This window comes from Gossypium raimondii, chromosome 4 (genome assembly GCF_025698545.1).
Source record: "Gossypium raimondii isolate GPD5lz chromosome 4, ASM2569854v1, whole genome shotgun sequence".
Lineage (NCBI taxonomy): Eukaryota > Viridiplantae > Streptophyta > Magnoliopsida > Malvales > Malvaceae > Gossypium > Gossypium raimondii.
In genome coordinates, this window is record NC_068568.1 from 48,116,525 (window position 1) to 48,143,790 (window position 27,266).

Below are 27,266 nucleotides of genomic sequence, written 5' to 3' on the forward strand. Positions count from 1 at the left end.
CTAAGCTCCCTTCTTGCTGAAGTATTAACTAAAAAGGAAATAGACATGCTAATTCCCTATTTTACTTAGCCACTCGTGCCTTATCTGGAGTGGCAGACTCTGATACAACTTCCGCATTTCTTTATTGAAAAAAAATCACTAAAAGTTTAGTACCTGGTTGAGCTTATGACCAGTTGGCTGGTTTCGCGATTTCTAGATGTTTCGTCATACATATGGATTCTTACTTATCACATTGCACATTTTACCTTATTTTCCTTTTTCCACACCTTTCTGGTTATGAACAACTGTTTAACTTTATCTTGACTCGTAAATCCATAGTTTTTAAAATTGGTGAGTTGTTGCCCACATTGTCATCCTTGAATGTAAGTTCGATTGTACGCTCTATCCTTAATAAAACCCCCATTACATGGTACCATTTAACTGATTCTCTTATTTCATAATAGCTCTGGCATATTTATCACCATTCCAATCACAAGGCCACTAGTAAAAATTAATGCCACGCTGACCGACTTAACCCTATTTCATCTTTTCTACTTCTAGCCTACACTTAGGTTTAAATGTTGTTTAGATTACTCTGTGATAATCTGCCCTATTTGCGATACCTTACTTTTAAGGTGTAACTTGTCCGTTTGCAGTGGACCATTTTGGCCTACAGTATCCGACAGATTATTACCTAAGTGATCATTCGAGTTTATGATCTCCCTTATATGATGGTTCCCTACGAAACTAACTCTATGTCGGGTATACTTGCAATAGATTCTCCTCAAAGAAGAATAGTCTTGACAAACATAATTGTCACTCAGATAACCCTTAATAGTACCTCTTTCTATAATAGGTTCGAACTAACCCTAGTTTACAGATTAGACTATTCGGGGTACATACGATTGAACCTCCCCATCCAAACTACGGTTTCAACGAAGCCTTATATTGGAAGTGAATCTCTCGTTATTCTTCCAAGACCTCCCTCTAACATACAAAGTTCCTTTGAGCACTTTCTAGCGATTCTTAATGGATAATCCTTATCTCCGATCCTCGGATAAATCCTCTTTCGTTTGTCTCTATACAAGGCATTACTATCACATCATTCCCATATTTGATCCTTATTGTGTAACACCCCTAACCCGTCTCCGTCGTCGAATTAGGGTTACAGAGCATTACCGTACAATCAGAACAGTAATGTCAGTTAACAATAATTACATAAAAATCATCATAAAGCTAGCAAAAATATACCTTTGGGCTTGAAATCGAGCCTTCGAGGCCGTAAAAGCTGTTTAGAAACAATTCGGGACTAATTTGAAACAAATCAAAAAAAATTGAGAAAAAGTTGAAAACTTTGAAAATAAGGGTTACACGGCCGTGTGACATAGCCCAGACCGTGTGGTGCTCGAACAAAGGGACACACGATCGTGTCCCAACCCATGTCTTAAACCGTGTAACTCACTGAGTTAAGTCACACGGTCGTGTCACAGATCATGCGCCAGACTGTGTAACTCTCTGACTTGTGTCAGACGGCCTAAGACACAGCCGTGTGATACTCATACGTGAAATAATAAGTGATACACAGCTGTGTTGCCAGGCCGTGTGACAGCCCGTGTACTACATAATTTGACTTTAAAAACAAGTCATTTTAAGACCAAAACTTGCCCAACCTTCCACTCCATTTGTGCATACATTCAATAGACCTAAACACCTTTCAAACACATATAAACATACCAATTCAATCAACCCATTTCACCTAATATGTCATTCAAAGGCACCACGTTTATACCAAAACAACTTTAATCAAAACAAGGTTATAATGTCACATCTCAAGCACAAAACACAATCAATTTAGCTACCCAATGACATCAATTATAAGCTTTCACTTTTCATAATAAACATACCAAAAGGACCATATATTACAAAATACTTAAAAATGATCAAAAGTCATAAACTTGCCAACGCATTAAAAGTCCATCAAACAAAATATATACTCCAAAAGCATATTCATATTAATCATTAACACATTCAAACTACCATTATATAAAGTCCTATACATGCCATTTATAACCTTGGCCAAAATGACTCAAAAACTACCAAGGTGATTGCTGGATAGTGTGATAGTACGCTGACAAGCTTTAAACCGGTCGAGTTTTCGATAATCTACGAAACAAAAAAAAATAACTACATAAGCAACTAGTGCTTAGTAAGCTCGTATAAACTCAAACATAACTTACCATTCTTAAGCTCAATTTATAAAGTGTGCATTTTACCATACTTATAAGCTTAATACAATCCTATAAGCATCACCAGACTCACAAATTAGTCATGTATAATGCATATAGAAAATCAACCATTTCACAAAAGAATCTTCATGAACATAACATTCATCACATAATCATTTAGTTCCCTTCAATTAATTTGTATTCATCCAAATTTACTTTTCATAAGTTTATGAGCAATTATCCATTTGAACACATGTCTTGCCAATTATCTTTACTTACCCGTTGAACCATCTAGAATTTCATTAAATACCTGGGAATGCTTACATATAGTGTGTCTTTCCATATAATCGTAACCTTTCCTTTTCAATAGTGCTCACACGAGCTGTGGGTCAAAATGATAGCTACACAATGCTGCTCACACGAGCTATGGAGAATCCGCAACAAATGTAGGACCTCATCCATTGGTAGGACATTCAAAACCAACACCCAAAACATGAAATCCCTAATGACATGTCATTTGTATCCTAAGAATTCTTAAAGTTCAAACGAGATTATTTATCCGTCAGTTACTCAAAATGTCGATCTATTTATATATTCAAGTCAATTTGTAACCAATATAATATAACAAATAATCAATCAAACTATCATTAATAAGATTATAATTCATATAAACTTACCTCGATAACTATAGCCGTAAAAGTAGAGTTGGAGATTAATCCAAAGCTTTTGCATTTCTTTTATTTAAGTCCGGTTGTTGTTTATCTTGATTTAAATAGATAATTTCATTCAATTAAGTACTTCTTCAATTCAATCTATAATTCATATTAATGTAAAATTACAAAATTATCCTTAATATTTTAACTTTTATACAACTTAGTCCTTAAGCCCATAACTTGAAAATTCACCAATTTTCTAACCCAAAACATGCTAGTCGATTTTCCCTATACCTATATCAATCCACATTTTTACTCATTTCACTCAAAATTCATGAATTTACCATTTAAACAATTTAATCCCTAAACCCTAAATTCAATAAAATTCACATAACAAATCATGTTCATTTAACCATCAAAATTAATAATCTATCCACTAACATAAAAACACATCAAATTCATTCATTGCAAGTCCCTCAGCCTTTAACAACTTTGCAAGTGAACCCCTGGTTAGGTAGATTAAGCTAAAACGAGCTCAAAAACATAAAAATCACTAAAAATGGGTCACAAAATCTTACCATACAATGCTCCTATGTTGGCCGAACCTTTAAGCCATAAAAATGGTGTTTTATTTCTTAAATTTTGGTGAAAGAGAAGAATTTTAGGAAGATGACACTATTTGCTTAATTTAGTTTAAGATTTGTTTATTAATTACTAATTTACCCTTAGTTTATTAGTTTACAAAATGACAAAAATAAACTCATAATTGTCCATTAACCTTTCATATGGTATAAATACCATCTAAGTCCATTAATTTGTATTTCAATAGCCATTCAATCCATTTAACTATTAGAAGCCAACTTTTGCATCTTTCACAATTTGGTCATTTTTACCTAATTAACCATTTAATCTTCAAATTTTCTTAATAGAAATTTAATACTACCTTAAATTAACCATATAAACATTAAATAAATATTAAAATAATAACTTACTTGTCGAAGTCGTGGTCTCGAAACCACTGTTTTCGACACCACTAAAATTGGGTTGTTACATGTTGGTTACCACCATATGCCCTACTGACTTCCATATCTACTGTTTTGGAAGACTTTTCCCATTTCTATTACCTTTGTCTTTTTCGACGGATTCCTCAACTGCTATCTATCGCTTGCCAACACTTGCATTTTTTTTCTACCTTGTTTGTGTGATTTTCCATGATTATCGTCCTGGTGAACTACTCTATTTTTACTATCTCAGTGGTTCATCCTATGTTTAATGTCCTGGCAGACTACCCGTGTTTATTGTCTCAACGGACTACCCCATTTTTATTATCCCAATAGAATCTCTATGTTGTCATAATCGAGCTAGGGTCTTACACATTATACCTCATGTTTAATGTCCTGGTGGACTCTCTATGTTGCCATAGCCGAGCTATGGTCTTACACATCAAACCCCCGTTTAATGTCCTGGCGGACTCTCTATGTTGTCATAGCCGAGCTAAGGTCTTACACATCATACCCCATGTTTAATGATCTAGCATACTTTCTTTGTTGCCATAGTCGAGCTATGGTCTTACATATCATACCCCATTTTTAATGTACTGGCAAACTCGCTACGTTGCCATAGCCGAGCTAGGTTCTTACACATTATACTCGATGTTTAATATCATGGTGAACTCTCAATGTTGTCATAGTTGAGTTGTGGTCTTAGACATCATACCCCATGTTTAATGTTCTGTGGACTCTCTAAGTTGCCATAGTCGAGCTATGGTCTTATACATTATACCCCTTTATAGCCCATCCATTCTACCTCACTTCTAACATTGATGCTCGAATACCATAGTGTCCCCTCCACAAGGCCCGGAGCTTCGCACATCACAGTTTGCACCAAGCAAATTCTGGATTGCGGTAAACAAAAATTCTATTTTCGAAAACCATCTACCCAATCGTCCACATCACCAAATCCTAACTTCATCTAACCCGTCAATAACTTTTCCTCTGTACTCCATTGTTATAAACATGTAATACATGCATTTCATAAACATATTATCATAGAGTACGCTACATATAGGCATGGAGTCATAATAATTTCATGCATATTGAAATACATTTGTCGATACTCATATACATACACAATCTTATACATGCATAGCATTCTCAATCAGTAGAGATCATAAATCACAGAACTCTCTTTGAACTCAACATAGATTCATGCTAGACATGCAACATTCTAGGAATGGAGTATAGAAACTCATTTGATGCTTTTTTGCATCATCAATTTAGCTTTTCCCAATGCCAGAGTTTCCATTCTCCTCGAAGTTAAGCATGACAACAAAAGTCATCAATTAAACTTAGCATTCCAGCTTCAAACCTCAGTCTCCAGAAACATGTAGAACCCCTCAAATGTTTTAAAAATTTTTAACTTCATTTCTTAAATTTATGAACACCGAGGATTTAGAACCTTACCAGCTCATTGGATTCTCTATTTTTCTGAGTCAAACCTCATGATCATCACTTCATGTAGAGCTTCTCGTAATTATCTCTTCTTCGGAACAACCAAAGAAGAAGATGAAGAAGAGAAGAAAATAAAATAGAATTGAGAAGAATTCACCTCGGGAATTTACTTCTCAGCTATTTATAGCCCTTCACAGTTATCAACCTTATAAAATCCATCCATTAGTAATCATTTTATCTCCCACTAAAGAACGAGATGTTCTCATCCAACTGAACCAGAATTGGAACTCAACTATGTCCAAATTAGCAACTAAGTTTTCTTGATTTTTTAGTAGAAGTCACCAACTTATGGGTTCTTTCAATTTAACCCCCAATTATTTTAATATTTGGGCTTAAGGAAAACCGAGTGTGGCATACCTTATTAAACGTCTTGGATAGAGTCGGGTATAGTTGGTATGCCATAGGATTCATGTATATCTTCAGTAGGAGCATACTGGCACTTCGGTGTGACTGTTATTATGGAGTGTTAGAGGGATCAATGCATATATGCCTAATCAACACTTTGGTGCTTATCATGGAGTGTTAGGGGCTTAAGTCCATGTATTCGTCTTAAGCCCGTGTTTAGTTAATAGGGGCCTCAAATTGTGTACTATGTGATTGAATATATATTAGATTACTTATGAAAATAACAACTTATGATTGACTTGAGTAATTGAAATAAATACAAGTGTGGTGAATCATATCTTGTGAAAAATCATATAAATCGTATAATAGGATCCCTGAGGGCTTGTGATGCTACAGAACAAGTTGAGCTACTCGATTTGGTGAAATTGAGTAATAGATATTGAATTGAGAACATCATAATGTATTAATGATATTGAGATTGTATTGATGTTTATGATTGTTTCGATTGTAGATACCAAATATGATAGTGCAAAGTTTGAATAACCTATCAATAAGTTGTCATATAGAACTTAAATCTAATGAAGAATTCATAAGAGAAAATAAATGAAGTAAACATGAGACAATGATTGTTAATATTGAATGGTTACATATGAGATTATAAATTATATGTTTAATTTGGATATGTATTGTTTTCATATTATGTTAGCACCATTGAGCTCTTTTGCTCAACGTGCGAATTTATTTATTTCTGTGTGCAGCTGACCACATGCACGCGTGAGTAGAAAACAAAAAAAATATATAAAACAATTTAAAAGAGGTTTTTTAACTACAAGAGTACAATGTAGTTTGATTAATTCACTTCCACTAGTAAAGCAAGTTCAAATCTTCACATACAATTTTAATCAAATATCAAGTTTTTAAGCATATTTAAGCAATGAAAATCATGTGTTGGAATGTTCGTTGATTGGGGAGTTCACCGGCTATAAAGAGACTTCAGCATACGCTGAAAATTTATCATACCCAACTTGTCTTCTTTATGGAGACAAAACTTAATTCAAACCGGATGGAAAAAGTGTGTAAGAGATGTAGTTTCGGTAATGGTATTGATGTGTCAACTAATGGTACAATAGGAGGTCTTAGCCTTGGATGGAATACAGGGAGCACAATAGCTCTTAGAATTTTTTTGAAAAATCATATAGATGTGGAGATTTAGGATGATGAAAATAGTATGAAGTGGCGGCTGACTAGATTTTACAGTTCCCCTTATGTGCACTTTAAAGAAGAGTCTTGGAATCTTCTAAAACCTTTGGGGCGAGATCAAGATCTTGGTTGGTCTGCGGAGATTTCAATAAGATATTATATTCGTTCGGGAAGAAAGGAGGGTTGCCACGAGATGAAGGAGGAATGGGGGATTTTCAAACTACCTTGGTTGAGTTTCAATTAGATCGTGGAGTAGCTAACTCGGCTTGGTGGCTACTTTTTCCTAATTTTTCTCTTAGACATCTGCTGCATTCCTTCTCCTATCATTGTCCCTTATTTTTAATCACTGATCAAGAAGAGTAGAGACTTACAAATCGTAGATTCCGATTTGAGACATGGTGGACTTTGGAATATTCCTGTAAATCGAAATTTCGTCATTTGTAGGATAGTAGTTATGGTAACGCCCCAACTCGTCTTACACTTCTATGTGCAGGTTTGCAAAGTTGGGAATATTGATTAAAGAAGCAAAAGAATGGTGTATTGAGGGAGCTTCATCGGCGAATTGCTCACTTAAAAAATGAAGAAAGAAATGATGAGACCCTTGGGGAGCTGAGTAATACTAAATTGCACCTTAATATAGAGATTGAAAAAGAAGAATATATTGGGAGCAACAGGGAAGGGCAAACTGGCTTAAAATGAGTGACCGGAACACGACTTTTTTTAACAGATTTGCTTCTCAAAGGTGACACACAAATCATATCAGGGGCTACACAAGTGATGGACAGCTTATATCCGGTAATAAAGAAATAGCAAATGTTGCAAAGGAGTAATTTTTTCAATTTTTTTTTTTTTAAAAGGAGTTGGTGATCTATATTTGATGCATTATGAGTAGAGTTTTTCAACTCCACAAGCAGGAGCAAGAAGATGACAATTATTGTTAAAAACTATTATTTATTTTTATTTATCAAAAGTGTTTACCAATTTTCAAAAAATAGAAAATGAAAATTATTTTGTAAAATGAAAATAGAAAATAAATAAAAAAATCCGGGCTATCAACTAACCAAGTCATTTAATTAAAAAAATGTGGTCTTGATTTGTGAACAGAATAGGCTCATTCATGCCTAAATGAATATAGTTGACAAGAAAAATTAATCAAGAAAGAGTAGTCTTGAATTCCCGAAACGATCAGTGGAAGTCTATCAGACAAAACACTCTGGTTCTGGTTCATTTTCGCTCATTGTTCTTAGTTCAAGTAGTGCCTATCTGGAAAATTACGAGTACATTCACACTCATTTGCTACGCAAAGAATAGGAGAAGGGAATCTGTATCTAGTGAGTCCAATAACTTACATACTATTTAACTAAATACAGAGACACAAAATAACAATTACACAAATAATGCAGATAGCAAATGCATGGCCGGATGTACCTCAAGGCTACATTTTTACCATTGAAACAGAGTCAGGCTCATGACCGTGCACCCTCAATCGATAAATACAGGTATGTGAAGTGCTTCCATGGTTGGAAGAGAAATCTAGCCTAACTGTGTTCACAATGCCAACACCACCCGCATCTGATACATCGAAGGTCTGAGCACTGCTCTTCTCAAGGTCGTACATGAATTCTGCTAAAACAAACATCTTATTGGGGTCAATTGGTAAATCAAGATCACGACCTTGCATCCAACCAGAGACACGGCAGTCCTTGGGTGCACTGGATCTATCATATGCCACATTCTGTTCATAGTGCAACAACAACAGATTTAGCACTTAAAAAATGTTGATAGGTAGCTGAAACAAAACGAGCACTCTCCTTAAGTCCTAAATCAGCCCTTGGTTTATTTTCAATGCTACTACAACTCTTCATTTTCTCAGTGTATATGCTTTTAACATTTGAGTCAGACGCATATCTAAACATAAATATGAGAATATGATCCTTCAAGTACTCTACAAATACATGAAAAACTTTAAAATTTTAAACATAATTGTGTAGGAAACATATTCATACCCGACACATACACCCATGTCCAAGTTAATATAGTTTATTTTTGTTGGCCATAATTTAAATGAAAAATGAAGCCAACAGAATAAAGATAAAAAGGAACTGCCTTTCATTTCAATCGTAAAATGCCGCAGCTTAGCAAGAGAAAAATATATGTTTTTATTGCACAAAAAGTATATGGTAGACGTTTGTAGAACTCGGAAACAGGGAAAGAAAAATGGCATAGTTGTCTCCTCTGGTGCTCCACCAGAATGAGGCAAGTTAGATCATACATGAGATGAGAAAAGAATTTCATATACTCATTCCTCTAAGCTATATTGCTCAGATTTAGGTGCAAGTATTGGATACAAATGTGTCCAACATGGATATGTTCATTTTTTTCTAACATTTTCATACATTTGGAGGGTTCTTAGAGTATTGTATCCCCTCACTTATGTCTAAATATGTCTCGTACACAGGTATTTCAAACAAAATGAAAAGTGGCACCTACATGGTCTTCAGAGTGTGCTCGGTTGAATAGAAAAGTCGAAAGAAAATGTTAAATTCTACCATAGTCCTATTACTTATGAAAGTTGTGATTTAGTCACACCTACATGGTGTTCAGGGTGTGCTTGGTTGAATAGAAAAGTGGAAAGAAAATGTTAAATTCTACCATTAGTCCCATTACTTATGAAAGTTGTGATTTAGTCATTGTACTTTAAATTCATCATTTTTACTCCCTATACTTTTCAAATTTTAAAATTTCAATTCTCACCAAACGATAACTATTAAATTAAGTTCTACCATTTTCCAAAATCTGATGCAACAAACATATTATCATATGTGTAATGTCATGTCACTTGTTATTTCCAAATATTACTCACTAAAATCCAATTAATAGATTAATGACCGCCATTTATGTCAAGACTAAAATTTCAAAATTCAAAAGTACAATAACTAAAATCGATCAAATTAAAGTATAGAGACTAAATTCACAATTTTTGCAAAAGTACAAGGACTAATAGCATAATTTAACCAGAAAGAAAATAATTTTGAGTGTGCTTGATAGAAAAGAATAATGAAAGTTAAGATGACAATTTTCTATCCCAATGCATAAAAACCAATCTTTTCAAGTTGAAAAGATAAGAGAGAAAATGAGGGAAAGGTGTTTACATTTGTCCTTCACTTTTTTTCATCTTATTTTTCAACTCTATCAAATAATGATAGAAATAAAATTACTTTTTCTTTCAATTTTTCCATCTGACCTACACAGCACTTCTATGAAAAAAAAATTATTTTCTATCCTTTTATTTTTCTACACTTTCAATTTTTTTTCCACCCTACCAACCAAAACCTAAAAGCAAGACAAATGCATAAGTTGAACTAACAAAATAAAAACATTTACAACAATGTAAGCGAAACTAAAAGGTTACCTTGGCAACATGTTCCAAAGTAATAGCCTCAGGGATAATAGCCGTACGCAGCTTGATCTGAACAAACCCGCTACTTCCTTTTAACGGAAAACACTGTCCTGGTTCCCCAAAACTAGGCTTCAACATCTTGTCTGCATCGGGATGAACCATATTTTGACTACCTTTTGAAAACCAGTTGCTTCCCTTTCCAGCAAGAAAGGGCTCGGAATGCCTGACAACCTTTCCTCCACCCGAAAACAGCGCATAATCGGCTCTGGCAAGCCCATCTGAGGCATGCATCTCAATCTCATTCTTGACAATCTCTCTTGCATAGGCTCCTATATCACTCAAACTCACTGCCGTTTCAATCTTACCATTTCCACCCTTCTCTTTAAACATTTGTTCATACATATTCTCAAATTCTTCCTTGGTCAACAAATTCGCGCTCTTCAATTCACGCAAGGACTTATCCAATCCCTCGCTCTTTTCTTCCAATATTTTCAATGAATTCCCCAATGCCACACTTTGATCGTCTATTCTCTCATTCAATTCCCTCCTCAACCCACCAATTTCATTGTCAAGTTTCCGATCAACAACCTCTACCTGAACCTGTATCATTTTAGCAGTAGTTTTCAAAAAGTTCTCAACCTCAGCAACTCTACCTTCAAATTCGGTTAGGCTGACCTCTGTCCCAGCCCTACTAACCTCCCCCGATTTCAAAGCCAATCTCCTAATAATCTGAACTAACCCAGCCAAAACAAGTAAAAGCACTAAATTCTTAATAAAAATACTAACCACAGTCTGCCACCGGGGTTTCTCCGTCTTGTTGACCACTCCCTTCCGTGTCCGCCGCAGCGGAACGTTTGAGTTTTGAGCCACAGTGACTTTTCTGGCTTGCCCAAAGTCCTTCAACGCCTCGCCCCGGACCGAATGGTGGCTCAGATCTCTGCTGTTAGCGGCGCCGGTAGCTTTATCTTCGCCAACATTAACTCCATTAGGGTTAGGTTCGGCGGGCAATGATTCGAAGTTCGATTTATTTTCGGCAAGGAGGACAGGCCGGCGACGAGCGGACACGGCAGGGTTGGCGCTAATGGAGAGCGTAGATGCGGACATTGCAGTTGGGAATCAAAGCAGGCTCTAAGGAATGGAGTGGGCTGGTAATATAAGTACGGTCTTAAAATTGGCGAATAAGGAAATTTTAACCGTCCCGAGAAAGAGCGCTTCTAGGTTTTCAAATTATTTTGGATTCATGGGCCCGCCCACTTATATATTTAAAAGTAATTAAATGATCTCTGCGATGGAGTGAACTTTATCATCGCCATGGAGCATCCATCAAGCCAATTGCTGAGGGTGGCCTTTATCTAATCCAATTCTTCCACTTATTTGATCTCAAGAAGATGATGACAGGGGTCCATAATTGCCTCCTTGTTCACCAATTATCCATAGAGGATATGAAACGCAGGTATATGATCTATTTTTCGGGGTTCGCTTCTAAATTCTTGATCAAAAGTTTGTGTGATGTCGCGAATACATTTCTAAACTATGATATTAGCAACAAAAACCTGTTAAAAAATAAAATACAGTGATAAAATAGGGGGTTGTATAGAATTATTTGTCTTTTTATTTGACATTTATTGCACAAATAGAATCCGTATAGAATTACTCTTTTCTATTTGATATTTATTAGAATAAGGTTAAATGTAGTCGAAATTCCTCTGTCCGTGAGTTTTTCCCCCGAAAGGTTTTCTCGTAAAATCTGTGTGTTCTTAGCGATCGTTTTATATTACCATTATTGACGTTCAGTTTTTATAATAAAAAATTTTTAATAATTTTATGAGGATAAGAGTCTCTATATATTCAGAATCCCTTTTGAGGAAGAAGACAATGAGATGATTTCTTCGAAGTGTCCTTCAATTACGAGCGAGTCCCTTTGGTGTGTTACATTTGTGGTATTATTGATCACTTTTTCTGTAAAGGAGTGGCTTGAAGAATTTCAGGGAAAGCTAGAAAACAATCACATTCTCGTCTTGGTCAATGGCGTTAAGAGTGAATTCTAGTGGGAAAGGGACTCTATTTTGAAATATTAAGGAGTTCAAAATTCTATCGGTTGGAGAAAATATATATTAGTTATCTTAAGAAGTTAAAATTTAAATCTCAGCTTGTATGGATAAGTGGTTGACAATATGTATGATTCTAGGCCAAATTGATAATAAGATGCATCATATGAATTAATGTATTGGGCTAGGCTCAAAAAATACAATTTGTTCTAAGAAAATACAGTCATGGATGTAGATGAGATTAAGAAGAGGTGGAGGGATGAGAATGAAGTTGCTACTACTACTCATGTTTCTAGTGATGAGGGTGTAGGACCAGGTTCTTATATGGATGATACGTTTGCTTCTTTTTTATCAGTTGGTCTCCCAGTAAAGACCTGTGGGGGGCAATGATTTTGTTTAGCATGAAACTATCACGGCTTGGATAACCTGTGGACAATTTTAGTACTTGTCGAAACCAATAAACCCAATTTTGTGTTGATTGGAGGAGATACGGGTGGCTCTTCAATTCGAAGCTTGTTTTTGTGTTGATTTAGCCAAATGGAGACTTTAACAATAAATTGAGAGGATCTAAGAACGTATTTTGGATTGTAACCTCTTCCAAATTCCCTTGACCCATTATGGCTTTATGTGGGAAAAAGACAGAGCTACAAGTTTGCTTGTTTTGGAACTCCTTGATCGTGGGCTCAACTTTTCCCATGTCACAAGTTATACAATTTAATCCTCGAATCATTTGGTTGAAAACCATTATGCATTATAATTAATATATTTATTCATTAGTAGTTATAAAGGATTATAATTTCTTAAACGTATTTAGTTGACTGAGTGTAATTGTATCATAATTTCCTATGTCGTGTTTGGTATTACAAACAAATACAAATTGTAATTATAGAGTTACGTAATTTATATTTTTAAAAATAATATTAATTATTATAAAAAAAGTATCAGTATGATAAAAAAATTCTAAATGAGTAACAAAATTAAAATAAAATAATCATATGTAATATATTAGTCCAAGAAAATAGTCAATAATACGATTACTAATAAGTATAACAAGAAAATGAACATCGTATGCAATTTTATCTAATTGCTCTAGCATTCCATATTTGTTGGGATATTAGTTCTTTAACATTTATCATATACTTCTTATCATCATTCAATTTGAATTTGTATCATTAATATTATCAAAATCTTCTTTTTTCATATATTTTTCAAAATATGGATCATCTCAATTCCACCTATTAATGAAGTTAAGAAACATGCAATATGCTAGTACTATTCAACCATTTTTTTATATATACTAAGGTGATGTTAATATGAGAAATCTTTTTTTTGAAACAACAAATATCCTTTGAATCACATTTTAAAACTTTGAATGTCTCAAATTAAAGAGTTCACGAGTCGTCTCTAGTTCTTATGTCTGGCTCCATTCTCTCAAATGGTATTGTATCCCACGATATGATGCAAGAAAATCTTTTGTATTTGAATAACTAACATTTACCACATAATATTTGAGTTCATAATGCAAACAATCTGTAGCTTTGATTATAAAAACTCATATAAAATTAATTTAGAAAAGAACTTATGCTAGATTATTTATAATATGTAAATAAGGTTAAAAAATATAAAATTTATAATATATAACCTTTATAAAAATGGTTTTATAAAATGTCTAATAACTTTCATAGCACTTCTCATAAATGATATAATTCTTTTCATAACTTTAGAAAGTTATTTTTGAACATTTTTATGAATAAATATATTAATTATAATACATACCATCGACACGTAAATAAATTATGTTCATACTTTTTATAAATAAGTATGTTATAGCACTTTTATAACACGTAAATTATTTTTATAATATACTTTTGACCATAAGTTTAGAATCTTTTAGGATTTATACTATAACTTTAGAATTGCTTTTGCTATAATCACCTCAAACATTCATACATGTTCATACTTATAATATAATTTTAATAATTTAAACTTGTATAATTTTTAAAATTTAAATAATGTATGAGTGTTTAGAACGTGATAGAGTAATCGAATTTAAGTGTAATTACTCATGTAATTACTCCAATTCTCACCCTCCAAAAAATTTGAAAAGTGTAATTGAGGTGTTTCAATTACACCCAATTCAATGGCACTCACCAATTACAATAGTTAATTTAATTGAACACCCTACCCTTATCTAATTACAAGTAATTACACCCAAATTCAATTATTATATGACTTCCGAGAACTACCATAATATATTTCAATTAAATTAATGCAAATTTTGAATAAATCATATAATATAATTCAGTTAATACATAACATTTAAAATTATGTGAGAACATATCGATTTGGCAAGATCGGTGGGTACCACAATTGGGGGGGAACAAGATTAACACACGACCTAGTCATGATTCAGTTCAAACAGTGAGCCATCTAATTGATCAGGAAAATCGGATATGGAAAGAAGAGCTAATCTCCAGTCTTTTTTCTGATGAGGAGGTGGAAGCGATCAAATGTATTCCTCTATCTAAAACTAGATGTGATGACTGTCAAGTGTGGCGAGGGGAAAAAACAGGTCAATACACTGTTCGTAGTGGTTATAAAGAGCTAATGTCTCAAAGCGACACTACGGAAATATCAGAGGATATCCAAATGGTGTTTAAAAAATTGTGGTCTTTATCTGTGCCTGCTAAGATCAAAATAACGATGTGGCGAGCTCTAAGAGGATTTTTGCCAACAGGTCAGGTACTGTTTAATCGAAGGATTAGAAACTCTGCAATTTGTTCTCGATGCAATATGGGTTCAGAATCTTTGCTTCATGTGGTCGCAGAATGTAATAATGTAAAAGAAATTTGGGATGGAATAGGCATTTCCTGGGACAGTAACTTGAATTTGGAGACTTTTTGGCTTTGGTTTATTCACCTGGTTCAACATAAGGAAGAGAGGATATGGGAGAAGGTGGTCATAGCGATTTGGGCAATATGGTGGGCTCGTAACAAACAAGTGATGGAAGGTATCTCAACAACAAAGCGGAGTTCAATAGCAAAAATTCTAAGCATGGTTGAAGAATTGAAAGTGTTGAATGAGAAATTACCTGTAATAAAGGCGGTGGGTTCAGACTGTTGGAGACCACCACAAGAGCCGTCGGTTAAACTGAACTTTGATGCAGCCTACAAACCCAAACAAACAAATCATGCTCAGGTTTTATTATTAGAGATGGAAGAGGAAAGGTAATGGGAAGTGGAGTTACTCATCATGACCATATCTCAGACGCGTTCATGGCAGAAGGTGTTGCTTGCTATCAAGGGCTTCTTTTTGCTAAAGAGACGGGATTTACCACAGTGGAGGTTGAAGGAGATTCCAGAACGGTAATTGAGAAAATTAACCAGGAAGGGTTTGGTCGAGCAGACTTGGATTCTGTCATCTTGGATATCAAATCGATGGGGCGTTTCTTTCACCAACTTAGGTTCAAACATGTAAGAAGGGAAGCGAATCGGGTGGCACATTTTATTGCAAGGGAGGGGAGTTGCAGATCGGAAAATACCTTTTGGATGAAGGATTTCCCGTCGGCGAGAAGAGACTTAGTGGTTGCGGAAGAGACGAGAGAGGCCTCCCAAACGGATGAATGATTTGGATGGGTTCATTCGGACTGGCCTGATTATTTCACTGGAGGCTAGGATTCAGTTCACTGAAGAAGATCCAAGAATGCACTGAAGTTTTTCTACCGGGTTTCCTGTTTTTTTGTTGATTTCAGATGGATTTGTTTGATTAAAGTTGTACTCTGTTTTTTTTTGTTTTGATTTATGGAAATCACGGTTTTACCCTTCAAAAAAAAAATTATGCATCACATAGGTAAGAAGTTTAATTAATAATTATTTTAGTAATACTTATTATTATAATCTTTTAAGAGTTAAAAAAATAGGGAGTATTTTTCAAGAGTAAATTATAAATGTATTTTAATTGGTTTATTTTATTTATACAATACTTAGGATTAATTATAATCTTTCTTTATATCTTTAAATAAAAAGATAAACACGTTTTAGTATGTCTATACTAATAACAATATGTATTTTAATTTCATAAGTGTGCTAAAATTAAATTTTAGTTTTTAGTGTTTTTACTATTAAATCGATAAATCAAATAAAATGATACTAAATTCAATCCGCCATTTAATAATATAGTATTTTTGTCATAAGATAATCTTATTTGGGATAATGTAACTTTAAGCCTTTGAATTTGACAAGTAGGTCAACAATAGTTTTTGAATTATTTTTTGATCCACTTTTATTCTTGAATTTGAAAATTGTTATTCATTTAATCCTATTCTATTAACGAGTGTAAAAAAAAAGGGGACAATGTAACTTTTTGCCCCTAAATTTGATAAGTATGTCCACATTGACCCCTGAGCTTGACAATTAGGTCCTTTCTTATCTTTGAACTTGAAAAATCTAAAAGTTTAATGATGTGACACTTTGAGATTGTGCCACATCATCACTTGAAAAATAAAATTGTTTTAGATGATTATGCGATACAATCATAGAGTGTCATATTCAATATTTTAATAACATAATCGATGGTTGAACAGGTAAAACCATCAATTCTCAATTTAACCAGTTCAAGCGGTTCGACTATCGGATCAACAATAATTAAAATTTTATAAAAATCTAAAAAATTTAAAAATATAAAATCGATTCAACCTATTCAATATCAATTTTTGTCTTGATTTTCGATTCTTACCAATTTTAAGTAGTTTCCGAGTCAATCAGTTCAACTCTTTTGTTCATATCGTTATATTGATTATTTCTCGATCCCTTTGGTTTGGTCCTCTTCCAATAACATTGGTCATATAATCAAATCTTGACAAAATTCAAGTTCAATGACTAAGGCAGATTTAGTTGTCAAATTCAAGCACCAAAATGAATAAAAAAAAATACAAATGTCAAAATGAACATTTTTTTCATAGTCATTAATAAAATGAACTTAAATGAATAACACTTTTCAAATTCAATGATCAAAATCATTAAAAAAAAGTTTACGTTATTTCATCTTATTTCTATCAAGAGAAAAAAAATACACAATCTTTTTAAAAGTAATAAAAATTCTAAATATAATCATTTTAACATCATTTAGATTCTCATAATTAATTCTAAGTTTTAACCCTAATTTAACAAAATTATTGGGGTAACAGTGCGTCGCATTCCTGAGCAAAACGCTCCGAAGTCCCCAACAGAATACCAGAAAAGGAAGGTTTTTCTTTGTCAAAATAAAAAAAAAAAAGTTATTTTCTTTTTTTAAATTTAAAAAAGTGTTCTTCCAACGAAGCTTTCCTTCTCTCTTAAAGTTAATCTGCCTCTCTTCATTCCCTTGGACTTTTTCCAACTGGTAATTTTCTATTTTGTTTTTGCTCTTTTATAATATAAAATGATTTCTTCTCGTACAACCTTATATCTCTTCCATTGTCTCTATTTTCAATTGTATGTTCTTGTTAATGGTTATTTCTACTATTTGTGATATTGATTTCTGTATTACAGAAACAAGGTATACTCTTGGTTTTGATTTTGAAGGGGAAAAAAAAGACCCTTGTTTTGTTTAAAAAGCTTGATATATAATGTAGTTTTAATCTCACACAGGACATTGATTTTGTGCATAAACAGGTCAAGGATGGGGAAAACTGAAACGGGTATGTTTGGTTTTTGAGGAAAAAAGAAAGATAAGATAGGTTGGAAGGATTGATTGAATATTTGAAATGGAAGGAGGGTTAAGTGGAAACACTGTTGTGCCAAATTCAAATGATAAATCCACAGTTTTGGATGTAAAACCGTTACGTATGTTGATTCCTCAATTCCCGGACACCTCTGAGGGTCCTCCTTTTGTTTGTGTTCCTCCTAATGGTCCTTTCCCATCTGGGTTTTCGCCCTTTTTCCCATTTAGTGGACCACAAGGATCTCAATCTACACCTGACCTTAACCAGAATGGCCTCATTTCAACCATTTTGCCGATTCGGTCATTTAGGGTGGAAAATGCATCTCCAATGGATGCTGCACATGGCACTCACAAGCAAAAATTGGTTGCATCAAGTTCTGTTAAGAAGAAGGCAAAGGTGGACAAAGGTTCTAAGTTATCGTTCACTACTCCTATTAATTTCGATCCTGGAATTAGTTTATCCGAACGAGATGATGGTAACAGGGAATTGGTTGAAAATGTGCTTTCGAGGTTTGATGCTCTTAGGAGAAAGCTTAGCCAAATGGAAGATGCGGTGGAATTGCATTCTGGGATCATTAAGCGATCGGATTTGAAAGCTGGCAACATGATGATGAGTAAAGGGGTGCGGACTAACATGAAAAAGAGGATTGGGGCTGTTCCTGGTGTTGAAATTGGGGACATTTTCTTCTTCCGGATGGAGTTGTGTTTGGTGGGATTGCATGCTCAGTCTATGGCTGGAATTGACTATATCAAGGGTGAGTTAGAGGGAGAGTTAGTGGCTTTAAGCATTGTTTCGTCTGGAGGGTATGATAATGATGCTGAAGATCCTGATATTTTGATATATAGTGGTCAAGGTGGGAATGCTGGTAGAGATAAAGAAGCATCTGATCAGAAGCTTGAGAGGGGCAATCTCGCTTTGGAGAAGAGCTTGCACCGAGGCAATGAAGTAAGAGTGATTCGGGGTTTCAAGGATGCTATCTTTCAAGCGTCCAAGGTCTATGTATATGATGGGCTTTACAAGATCCAAGAGTCGTGGATGGAGAAGGGAAAATCAGGTTGCAATACGTTCAAGTATAAATTGGTTAGGATCCCTGGCCAAACTGGTGCTTTTGCAACTTGGAAATCAATTCTCAAGTGGAAAGAAGGTGTGTCTTCCAGGGTCGGAATTATTCTTCCTGACCTCACTTCAGGTGCAGAAATCACGCCTGTTGCACTTGTAAATGAGGTTGATGATGAAAAGGGACCTGCTTGCTTCACATATTTAGCTACTGCCAAGTATTTGAAATCATTCAACTTAGTGCAAACTACTTTAGGCTGCAATTGTCATGATGCATGCCGACCGGGAAATTCTAACTGCTCTTGTATTAAAAAAAATGGAGGTGATTTCCCTTACATTGCCAATGGTGTTCTAGCATGTCGGAAACCCTTGATATATGAATGTGGTCCTTCATGTCCATGCATTCGGAACTGCAAAAATAGAGTTTCACAGGGTGGCTTGAAATTTCACTTGGAAGTTTTTAAGACAAGTGATAGGGGTTGGGGTCTCCGGTCATGGGACTCTATTCGTGCCGGAGCATTTATTTGTGAATATGCTGGTGAAGTTTTTGACAGTGATAAGGCAAGGCAGGATGATGGAGATGGTGAAATTAATGAATACATTTTTTATACAAACAGACTCTATGAGCCCTTCAAGTGGAATTATGAACCTGAGTCAGTAGGAGAGGCAAGTTCAGACGCCACCGAAGATTATGATATTCCATCTCCTCTGACCATAAGTGCAAAGAACAATGGAAATGTAGCTCGATTTATGAATCATAGTTGCACTCCAAATGTTTTCTGGCAGCCAATTGTATACGAGCATAATAATGGAGCTTATCTCCATATCTGTTTCTTTGCAAAGAAACGCATACCTCCTATGACCGAGTTGACATATGATTATGGTACTCCATGCCAAAATGAGACTGAAGGTGACAACACAACATCTGGAAGAAAGGTATGCTTATGTGGATCACCGAAATGCCGGGGTTATTTTTATTGAGGTTTAGGTTGCATTCGGCGAAAGATGTCTGGAATCTCGCTCATCTTTTGTGATTATCTATACATGCAGTTCATCTCTACTTCTTTATAGCTTGTTTTAGGGATGCAGATTATAGTTTTCCTGTGGCTGCCATTACATGCAGAAGAACTGACAACATATAGAAACCATGTATATGAACGTTATCTTACTTCTTTTGTATTAAAAAAAAAAAAAGGTTTATGTTTCCAGTAGTTAGGATATGCCAAAGTACATGGTATTTAACTTCATTATTCTTGTTAAGAATCAGCCAACCCCAATTAATATTTTGGGAACAAGACTTGTTGGTTCGGTTCCGTTCGGCTATCCTTGTCAATTATGAATTTTGGTTAGTTTACTATTGGTTGTTTCAAGTTTCATTGCTCTTAGTAGTAAATATTATGCCATATCTAAAGTATGATTTCATTGTATGCATTTGACGTTCATATCAAAGATGGTTTTGTGGAGATATAAAGCTTTCGTCTTCATTCATGTCTTTTCATGTGTTGTATTTCATTGTTATAATGTCTTTAAAGTGATTTTGTATTTTTATGTCATAACGGTGGAAAAGCTACAATGCTTGGCGCCCTAACGATCTCATTGTAAATGCATTTCACATTCACCCCAAAGATGCTTTTCAAAGGTAATATGGTGCTTAGATTTTTCATTTTTCTTAAAGCAATTTATATTGAGATATAAATATTAGAATATGATTCTCTAAGTACATAAAAATATTAAAATTAAATATTCTTGTTTCGAATATATATACTTGTATTTAATATTGGCGCGGTGATAAATTTAATTTCTATTTTGTGTCACTTTGGCTATAATTTTTTCTATCATTTTAACTTTCAACCTTTAAATTTTAATCAAATTATCTTTTAGATTATAAAATGAATTAATATGTTAAAATTTTAATGGGATTCACATGATAGCTTGTGTGGTAATTCATACAAGTTATCATATTAATGTAGTTAAAATTGCCTTGTGACTCATTCCTTCGATCAAAGGTTCTCTCGATATCAATCTATCACTCCATATAGATAGCATTATCATCTAATTTTGGTTGTTTGAAAGTCAAAGTGATCTAAAGAAAATTAATAAAGATCAAAATAGTAAAAACTATAAATGTTAAAAATTAGATTTGAGAGAATAGATTTAAGACAGAGATATTTTAATTTGAGATATTTAAAATTTCAAGATGTGGTTGAAAGGACATTTGTTAATCTAAAAAAGTTGCCTTATATTAACAAAGTAAGGTTGGATCCCACTAGCATATTGCCTACTTTATAGCTTCATTTGTAGGTGGAATTTGAATGATCTATATTTTAAGAGTACATAAAAGAAAAAAATCTTAGTCATTTTAATATTACAAATTCAAATTTCGATTTAAATTATGAAGAAACTGAGCATTGACCAACATGTATATATATTAAATCTTAGGGAATAAATCAATAAATTTAGAACAATTAGATAAAACGGCATATGATATCTAATTTTCTTGTTATTTTATTTGTAATTGTATTGTTAACTACTTTACGGACTAGTATAAAACACATGATTTGATTTTAGTTTTGTTATTGTATTGTTAACTACTTTCTTTGGCTAATATAAAATATGTGATGATTTTATTTTAATTTCGTTATTTAAGTATTATTGATAATTTTTATAGTAATTATGTTTTTTAAATTCAAATTATGTAACCATGTAGTCATAATTTGTATTGCCAAATCGATATAGAGCATTATGATATAAATACATTTTGTCAACCAAATACATCTAAAAAATTAAAATTCTTATAAGGATATTAGAAATTACACTTTGACCGAATTCATATTGTGTATATATGATTCATGATAGAGAAAACATGTAAACTATTATGTGATTAAATTGAAAATGAGCTCTAGGGTCGAAACGAATATGAATGAGTTGATAAAATCCAAAAATAAATTCGAATGATAAGTTAAATGGTGTATTGAGGTTGAATGAACATGAGATTAAATGACATACTGTCAAAGACAAATGTGTAATTCATGTATGGCTTAAAGATAAGTATTTGGCAAATAACTTGAATTAGTGAACTCTTTTACTATGTTGAATGGATTGACTTTACCAATTGTTAAATGTATGCTCACATGTGTATATGTCAATAGAATTGCTTGGCATTATAGGACATAATTTGGATGGTTATTTTGCTTATATGTATTGTGAGAAATTATTAATGTTTATGTTATCGTAAATCATAAAAGTATCACTGAGCTTTATCATTCAGCGTACGATTTTTTTTATTCCATGCATAGGTATCAGTGATCCTTGAAGCCTCAAAAAGTGAAGGCAACATCTGAATCGTCATTTTTGACTCTACTAAGTTTGTATAGCTAATTTCATTTTGGCAAAATGACATGTACCTAGGATTATCTTGTTCAATGTTGAAAATGGTCAAAATGGTTGTATATGAGTTGTGAACATATGGAATGATTTTTCTCATGCATAGAAATGGTACTAATGGTTTGGAAATTGTAAATTGAACATGTCTTGATTATGTTGGAAGATCAACTGGCGTCTTTAAGGCCATCGATTGTTGACTTATTTTAGCTTGGGAATGTATGAATTTGGGAGTTAGTGGATTCTCGAGAATGTCGCGACATCAGCCTTTCTCGTCACGACGACCTTATTTGAGGTCACGACATCAAATCTATTTTATTTCGAAAACTTTACAATTTGGGCCTCAGGTTGTGAAGTTAGCATACTGTCTCTAATGTCGTGACACTAAACTCTAGAAGTTGCGACATTAGCTTGGGAAGTTTTGAAAATGTTATAGTTTAGTCCTAGTTTGACCCCGAGATGGTATTAAGCTTTTGTAAGCTTGTATATTATATATAATTTTTTTTTACATGTAATACATGAAACTTAATGATTAATGATGAAATTTGTATTTAATTGGTCGTAGTTTCTTCGAAACGAATGTGACATTATGTAGCTTGGACCTGACGAATGGGTCAGGTATGGGGTGTTATAAATATTATACTTTTGAGAGCATTTACTCAAATACATGGTGTGCTATTGCTTTCTTGTGGCTTTTTTGTTCGATTTGAGTTCTTTTGTCTTTTGAAAGCTTGCTTCCACTTTATTTCAATGTCTTAGAGAATTTTTTTTTTGTGAATTCTCGTTTTTTAGACTAAGGCTGACTTAAGCGGATTTGAAATAAAGAAATTGCTTAAGGTCGTGCGATTTGTCAAATTAAAGTTTTAGTCTTGTAATAGTTTGTATCTGAGCTAAGGTTTGAAGTCGTTGGTTGAGATGACGAAAGGAGTAGACGAGCAAATTGAACTTAGTGAGACTCGTGGAAAGGGAAAAAAATTACCAGATCGAGGGTTTAAAAATTTAAGTGGTCAATCTAGAGGAATCCATGGGTGGTGCGAAGGAAAACCTCGAGGTAGTTGAGGGACGGACCGATGAGTTAGACTCGATGAAAGAGCAACTAAGGGAATATGTGGCGGATGCTCTCAGTTCCAATTTGGATGCGATGAGAGGGGCCTTCAATACCGTTATGGATAATCCAATACGTTGACTAAGTGGAATGATACTCTCAAAGCTATGATCGTGGCTTTGAAGGAGGAAACTGAAGCTATGATGTCGAGAATTAAGGAGCTTGAGGAAGAGCTCGCTGTGTGCAAAGCTTCTATTTGGAAAAAGGGGTGTTTGTTTTGATTCTAAAGAAGCATAAAATGGGTGTCCCCAAGCCGAAAGGGTTTAAGGGGATGAGGTCTGTGAATGATGTGGACAATTTTCCCTAGGGGATAAAGCAGTACTTCGGTGCAATGGCATTGAGGGATGATTCGACTAAGGTAAACAATGCAACAATTTTTTTTCCTGATGTCGCTTTCTTCTAATGGCGTTGTAGGTCCACAGATGAGAAACGTGATGAGACTGCAATTGAGACTTGAGAAAAGTTCCAAAAAGAATTGAAGAATCAGTTTTATCCATGGTATGTCGAGGAGACTCAGGTTATGTAACAACCCGATTTTCAATGGTAACGGAACAGTGGTTCGGGACCACAAATTTCTATCGTATTGACTCGTAAATATTTTTTATATAATATTTATAGAGTCATTAGAGTCGTATTAAAATTTGGCTCGGAAATATTAACATTTAGATAGTTAATTAAATAAAAAGGATTAATTTGTAAAAGGTGCAAAGTTTAGCAATTATAGCATTTAGTTGATTAAATAGCTTGAAAGTTAAGTGAAGAAGGACTTAAATGGTAATTAGCCCTAAATAAACTAGTTGGACGGTTAAACAAGTGAAAATGATAAAATAAGGTGATTATTAATGACAAATTTGTAATTTAAATGAGATTAAAACAAAATTAAGTAAAAAGAAATAGGTTTCTTCTTCATTTCTACATTTCCATAGCCAAAATTCATAGTTTCTTAAGCTACGAGAATCAGCCAAGCAAATTTTTTTGCATATGAGTGAATTTCTTTCCCGTTTCTTGTAATTTTTATGTTTTTGAGATCGATGCAACTAGGTCCAACTAGCCCGTACCTTTTTTTTATTCTGTTAAAAATTTTGAAGTTTCCATTGATGAGTATTGAATTTTTTTTATGAATACCATGTATTTGGAGTTCTGATTATGTTATTTAATGAATTTGTAAAGTGATTTTTGTTAGATTTTGATTTTAGGATTAAATTGTGAAAATGTTAGAATTTTAGGGTTTGATAATGAATTAAATGTTCACTAGCGACTTTTAAGGGCCTAGTATGTTTGGATAGAATTTTGATTTGAGAAAATGGTTAATTTGATGAATTTCGAGTTAGAGGACTAAATTGTAAAAATGGTTATATTCAAAAAAATAAAAGGGTATTAATTATAAAATAGATGGAAATATGAAATGTATGCTAATAATTGAGGAAATCTTACACTTTAGATCAAGATCCCATAGATACTCGTGGAAAAGGAAAAATAACGGAATAGTCCCTGAACTTTTGCAACTACTACAATTTAGTCCAGGTAAGTTCATACGGTTTAGAATTTAATATCTATAAGAAATTTTGAGTAGAATAACATGGTACATATTTATTAATTGTTGATAATGAATGGTTATTTGAAATATACTGTTGAACTTTTAATTATCAGTTTGGATTGAACACGAGATAGAGTACAATCGTGATTTGGTGTGTTACGGAGCATTAGAGTGAATATGGTATTGGAGGGATATATATACATATTACTTGAGTAAACCGAGGTTCAACATTTGTTGTGAGCTCTCATGTTATACTCTCTGTTTAGTGTGTTTTGGAGGGATTGACTCGTGTGAACATCTGGTGTGTTTTGGAGGGATTGGCACATGTGAGCATTTGGTGTGTTTTGGAGAGATTGACTCATGTGAGCATCTGGCGTGTTTTGGAGGGATTGGCTCATGTGAGCATCTGGTGTGTTTTGGAGGGATTGACTCGTGTGAGCATTTAGTGTGTTTTTCTTGATTTGACGATGTACTCTTATCCGTAAAACGTTTGTCAGATTGAAATTCTCGGTAAGGTAACTTGTTGAGTAATTTTGATGAAATCTCTATATACATTGAGCATTGAATTGATCATTTATGATTTACCAATTGGGGTTGTGGATGACAGTAAGATTTATCGTTTTAGTACGTCGAACTTACTAAGCTTCATTAAGCTTAGTAGTTTTAATATTTGATTTTGTAGACACTTGGAAGGTTGGACGACCGAATCCATACTCAAGTCACACTATCCAACTTAATTCGGTAGTTTTTGGAACGTTTATTTCAGATTATATTGCATGTAGTAGGTTTGAATGTTGATATTTATGTTTTGGTTATGTAAAAAGTTAAGTATGAACTTGGTTGTGTAAGTTGTTTGGATGTCACCTTTTTGGTACTTTTGATATCTTAAAAATATATATTAAGTGGTTATGTGATACATGTTAAGATAACCAAATTAGCATGTTGTGAAATAATTGTAGTATAGTTATGATATGGTATTGAATCTAGAATGGTATGGTTGGAAATGAATTAGTTGATGAATGGTTAAGAATGCACATGTTTAGGTATGTTTAATGTATATGTTTGAGGTGCCTATATGGCATATTGGTTGTATGGAATATTAGCCTATTGTATGGGTCATTTTATGCAGGTTTTAAGCATGTTTTGAAGCTTTGGTTATGTGTGCAAATGTACTTAGGCTTATGCTTGAGAAGGGTGAAAGGAATGGCTTGATTTTAGCCATTTTCTTGTCCACACGGCCTAAGACACGGGCGTGTGTCTCAGCCATGTTCCCATGTAGGTTTTGAAGGATTGCAAGTCAGACAGTTACACGGCCTAGCACACGGCCTAGCACACGGGCGTGTGAGGTTATTTTGAGAGTTACACTGCTTGGCACACGGGCGTATGGCTTAGTCGTGTGACCCAAGTTAGAGAGTTACATAGGCTGGGACACAGCTGTGTGTTCTTATTTTGATTGTTACACGGCCTGAGACATGGGCGTGTGTCTCAGCCGTGTGAGTCACACGGCCTGATCACACGGCAGTGTGACCTCTATAGTCTAAATTTTTCAACTTTTTGTTAAACTTTCCAAATAATTTTGATTTAGTCCTGAACTATTTCTATAGTTTTTTTAGGGCCTCGAGGGCTCGATTAAGGGATATTATGAATGTATTAGAATGAAATTAGATTATGTTTGATTTGTGTATGAATTGAATGGTTTACTGTTCTATTTGTTCAGTAATCCTCTGTCACCCTGTTTTGGCGACAGATACGGGTTAGGGGTGTTAGAGGCTAAGTAGCATTGGCTTTTGCAATAAAGCACTATTCTAGGAGTTACGCCGATAGGGCATCACTGAACTTATCATAGCCATGGATGAGGCATTCTCTGAGTTTAGGGGAAAATTTTTGAATAGTTTTGAGTCATCCAAGCCCAAATTCAAACCCAAGGGCAATGGTGGAAGAGACAAAGACATACCCAAGGGCAATGGTAAGACCCAAACTGTTCAGAGAGCTAAGCCCGATAAGTTGTGAGAAAAGAAGAAAAATGGGCCAATGAAATGTTTCCTTTCTGACGATCCACATGTAGTGAGGGACTGTCCAAAAAAATCTGTGTTTTCTTTCGTCAAACAGATGATGAACTAGACAAA

General features: G+C 34.0%; 3 protein-coding genes across 5 annotated transcripts; 2 read left to right on the forward strand and 1 right to left on the reverse strand.

Annotated features, from left to right (window-relative positions):
- Window positions 1–8,060: 8,060 nt before the first annotated feature.
- LOC105779202 (SUN domain-containing protein 2) lies at window positions 8,061–11,632 on the reverse strand. 2 transcript variants are annotated; one of them, XM_052629775.1, is made up of 3 exons: window positions 11,099–11,632; window positions 10,325–10,912; window positions 8,061–8,647 (listed from the first exon to the last, which is right to left on the reverse strand). In XM_052629775.1, the coding sequence occupies exons 1-3, from the start codon at window positions 11,414–11,416 to the stop codon at window positions 8,348–8,350; spliced, it is 1,206 nt and encodes a 401-aa protein (XP_052485735.1). In that variant the 5' UTR covers window positions 11,417–11,632; the 3' UTR covers window positions 8,061–8,347. The 2 variants fall into 2 exon arrangements, with proteins under 2 accessions (XP_052485735.1, XP_012458420.1); XM_012602966.2 differs by having other exon boundaries at window positions 10,325–11,631.
- Window positions 11,633–12,585: 953 nt separating this feature from the next.
- LOC128040511 (uncharacterized) lies at window positions 12,586–15,591 on the forward strand. The gene is made up of 2 exons (XM_052629287.1): window positions 12,586–12,726; window positions 14,803–15,591. The coding sequence occupies exons 1-2, from the start codon at window positions 12,586–12,588 to the stop codon at window positions 15,589–15,591; spliced, it is 930 nt and encodes a 309-aa protein (XP_052485247.1).
- A 1,983-nt stretch (window positions 15,592–17,574) lies between these two features.
- On the forward strand, window positions 17,575–20,493 carry LOC105779201 (histone-lysine N-methyltransferase, H3 lysine-9 specific SUVH1). Of its 2 annotated transcripts, none has more exons than XM_012602964.2 (2): window positions 17,575–17,739; window positions 18,012–20,493. In XM_012602964.2, exon 2 carries the CDS (start codon window positions 18,104–18,106, stop codon window positions 20,096–20,098), a length of 1,995 nt encoding a protein of 664 aa, XP_012458418.1. In that variant the 5' UTR covers window positions 17,575–17,739; window positions 18,012–18,103; the 3' UTR covers window positions 20,099–20,493. The 2 variants fall into 2 exon arrangements, with proteins under 2 accessions (XP_012458418.1, XP_012458419.1); XM_012602965.2 differs by having other exon boundaries at window positions 17,576–17,739; window positions 17,988–20,493.
- Window positions 20,494–27,266: the final 6,773 nt, after the last annotated feature.

Coding starts and splice junctions, on each gene's coding strand:
- LOC105779201 (XM_012602964.2), top strand. CDS start 18,104: ATGGAAGGAGGGTTAAGTGGAAACACTGTTGTGCCAAATTCAAATGAT.
- LOC128040511 (XM_052629287.1), top strand. CDS start 12,586: ATGGATGTAGATGAGATTAAGAAGAGGTGGAGGGATGAGAATGAAGTT. Junction 12,727..14,802: donor TTTTATCAGTTGGTCTCCCA/GTAAAGACCTGT, acceptor CTAATTGATCAG/GAAAATCGGATATGGAAAGA.
- LOC105779202 (XM_012602966.2), bottom strand. CDS start 11,416: ATGTCCGCATCTACGCTCTCCATTAGCGCCAACCCTGCCGTGTCCGCT. Junction 8,648..10,324: donor CTTTGGAACATGTTGCCAAG/GTAACCTTTTAG, acceptor CACTATGAACAG/AATGTGGCATATGATAGATC.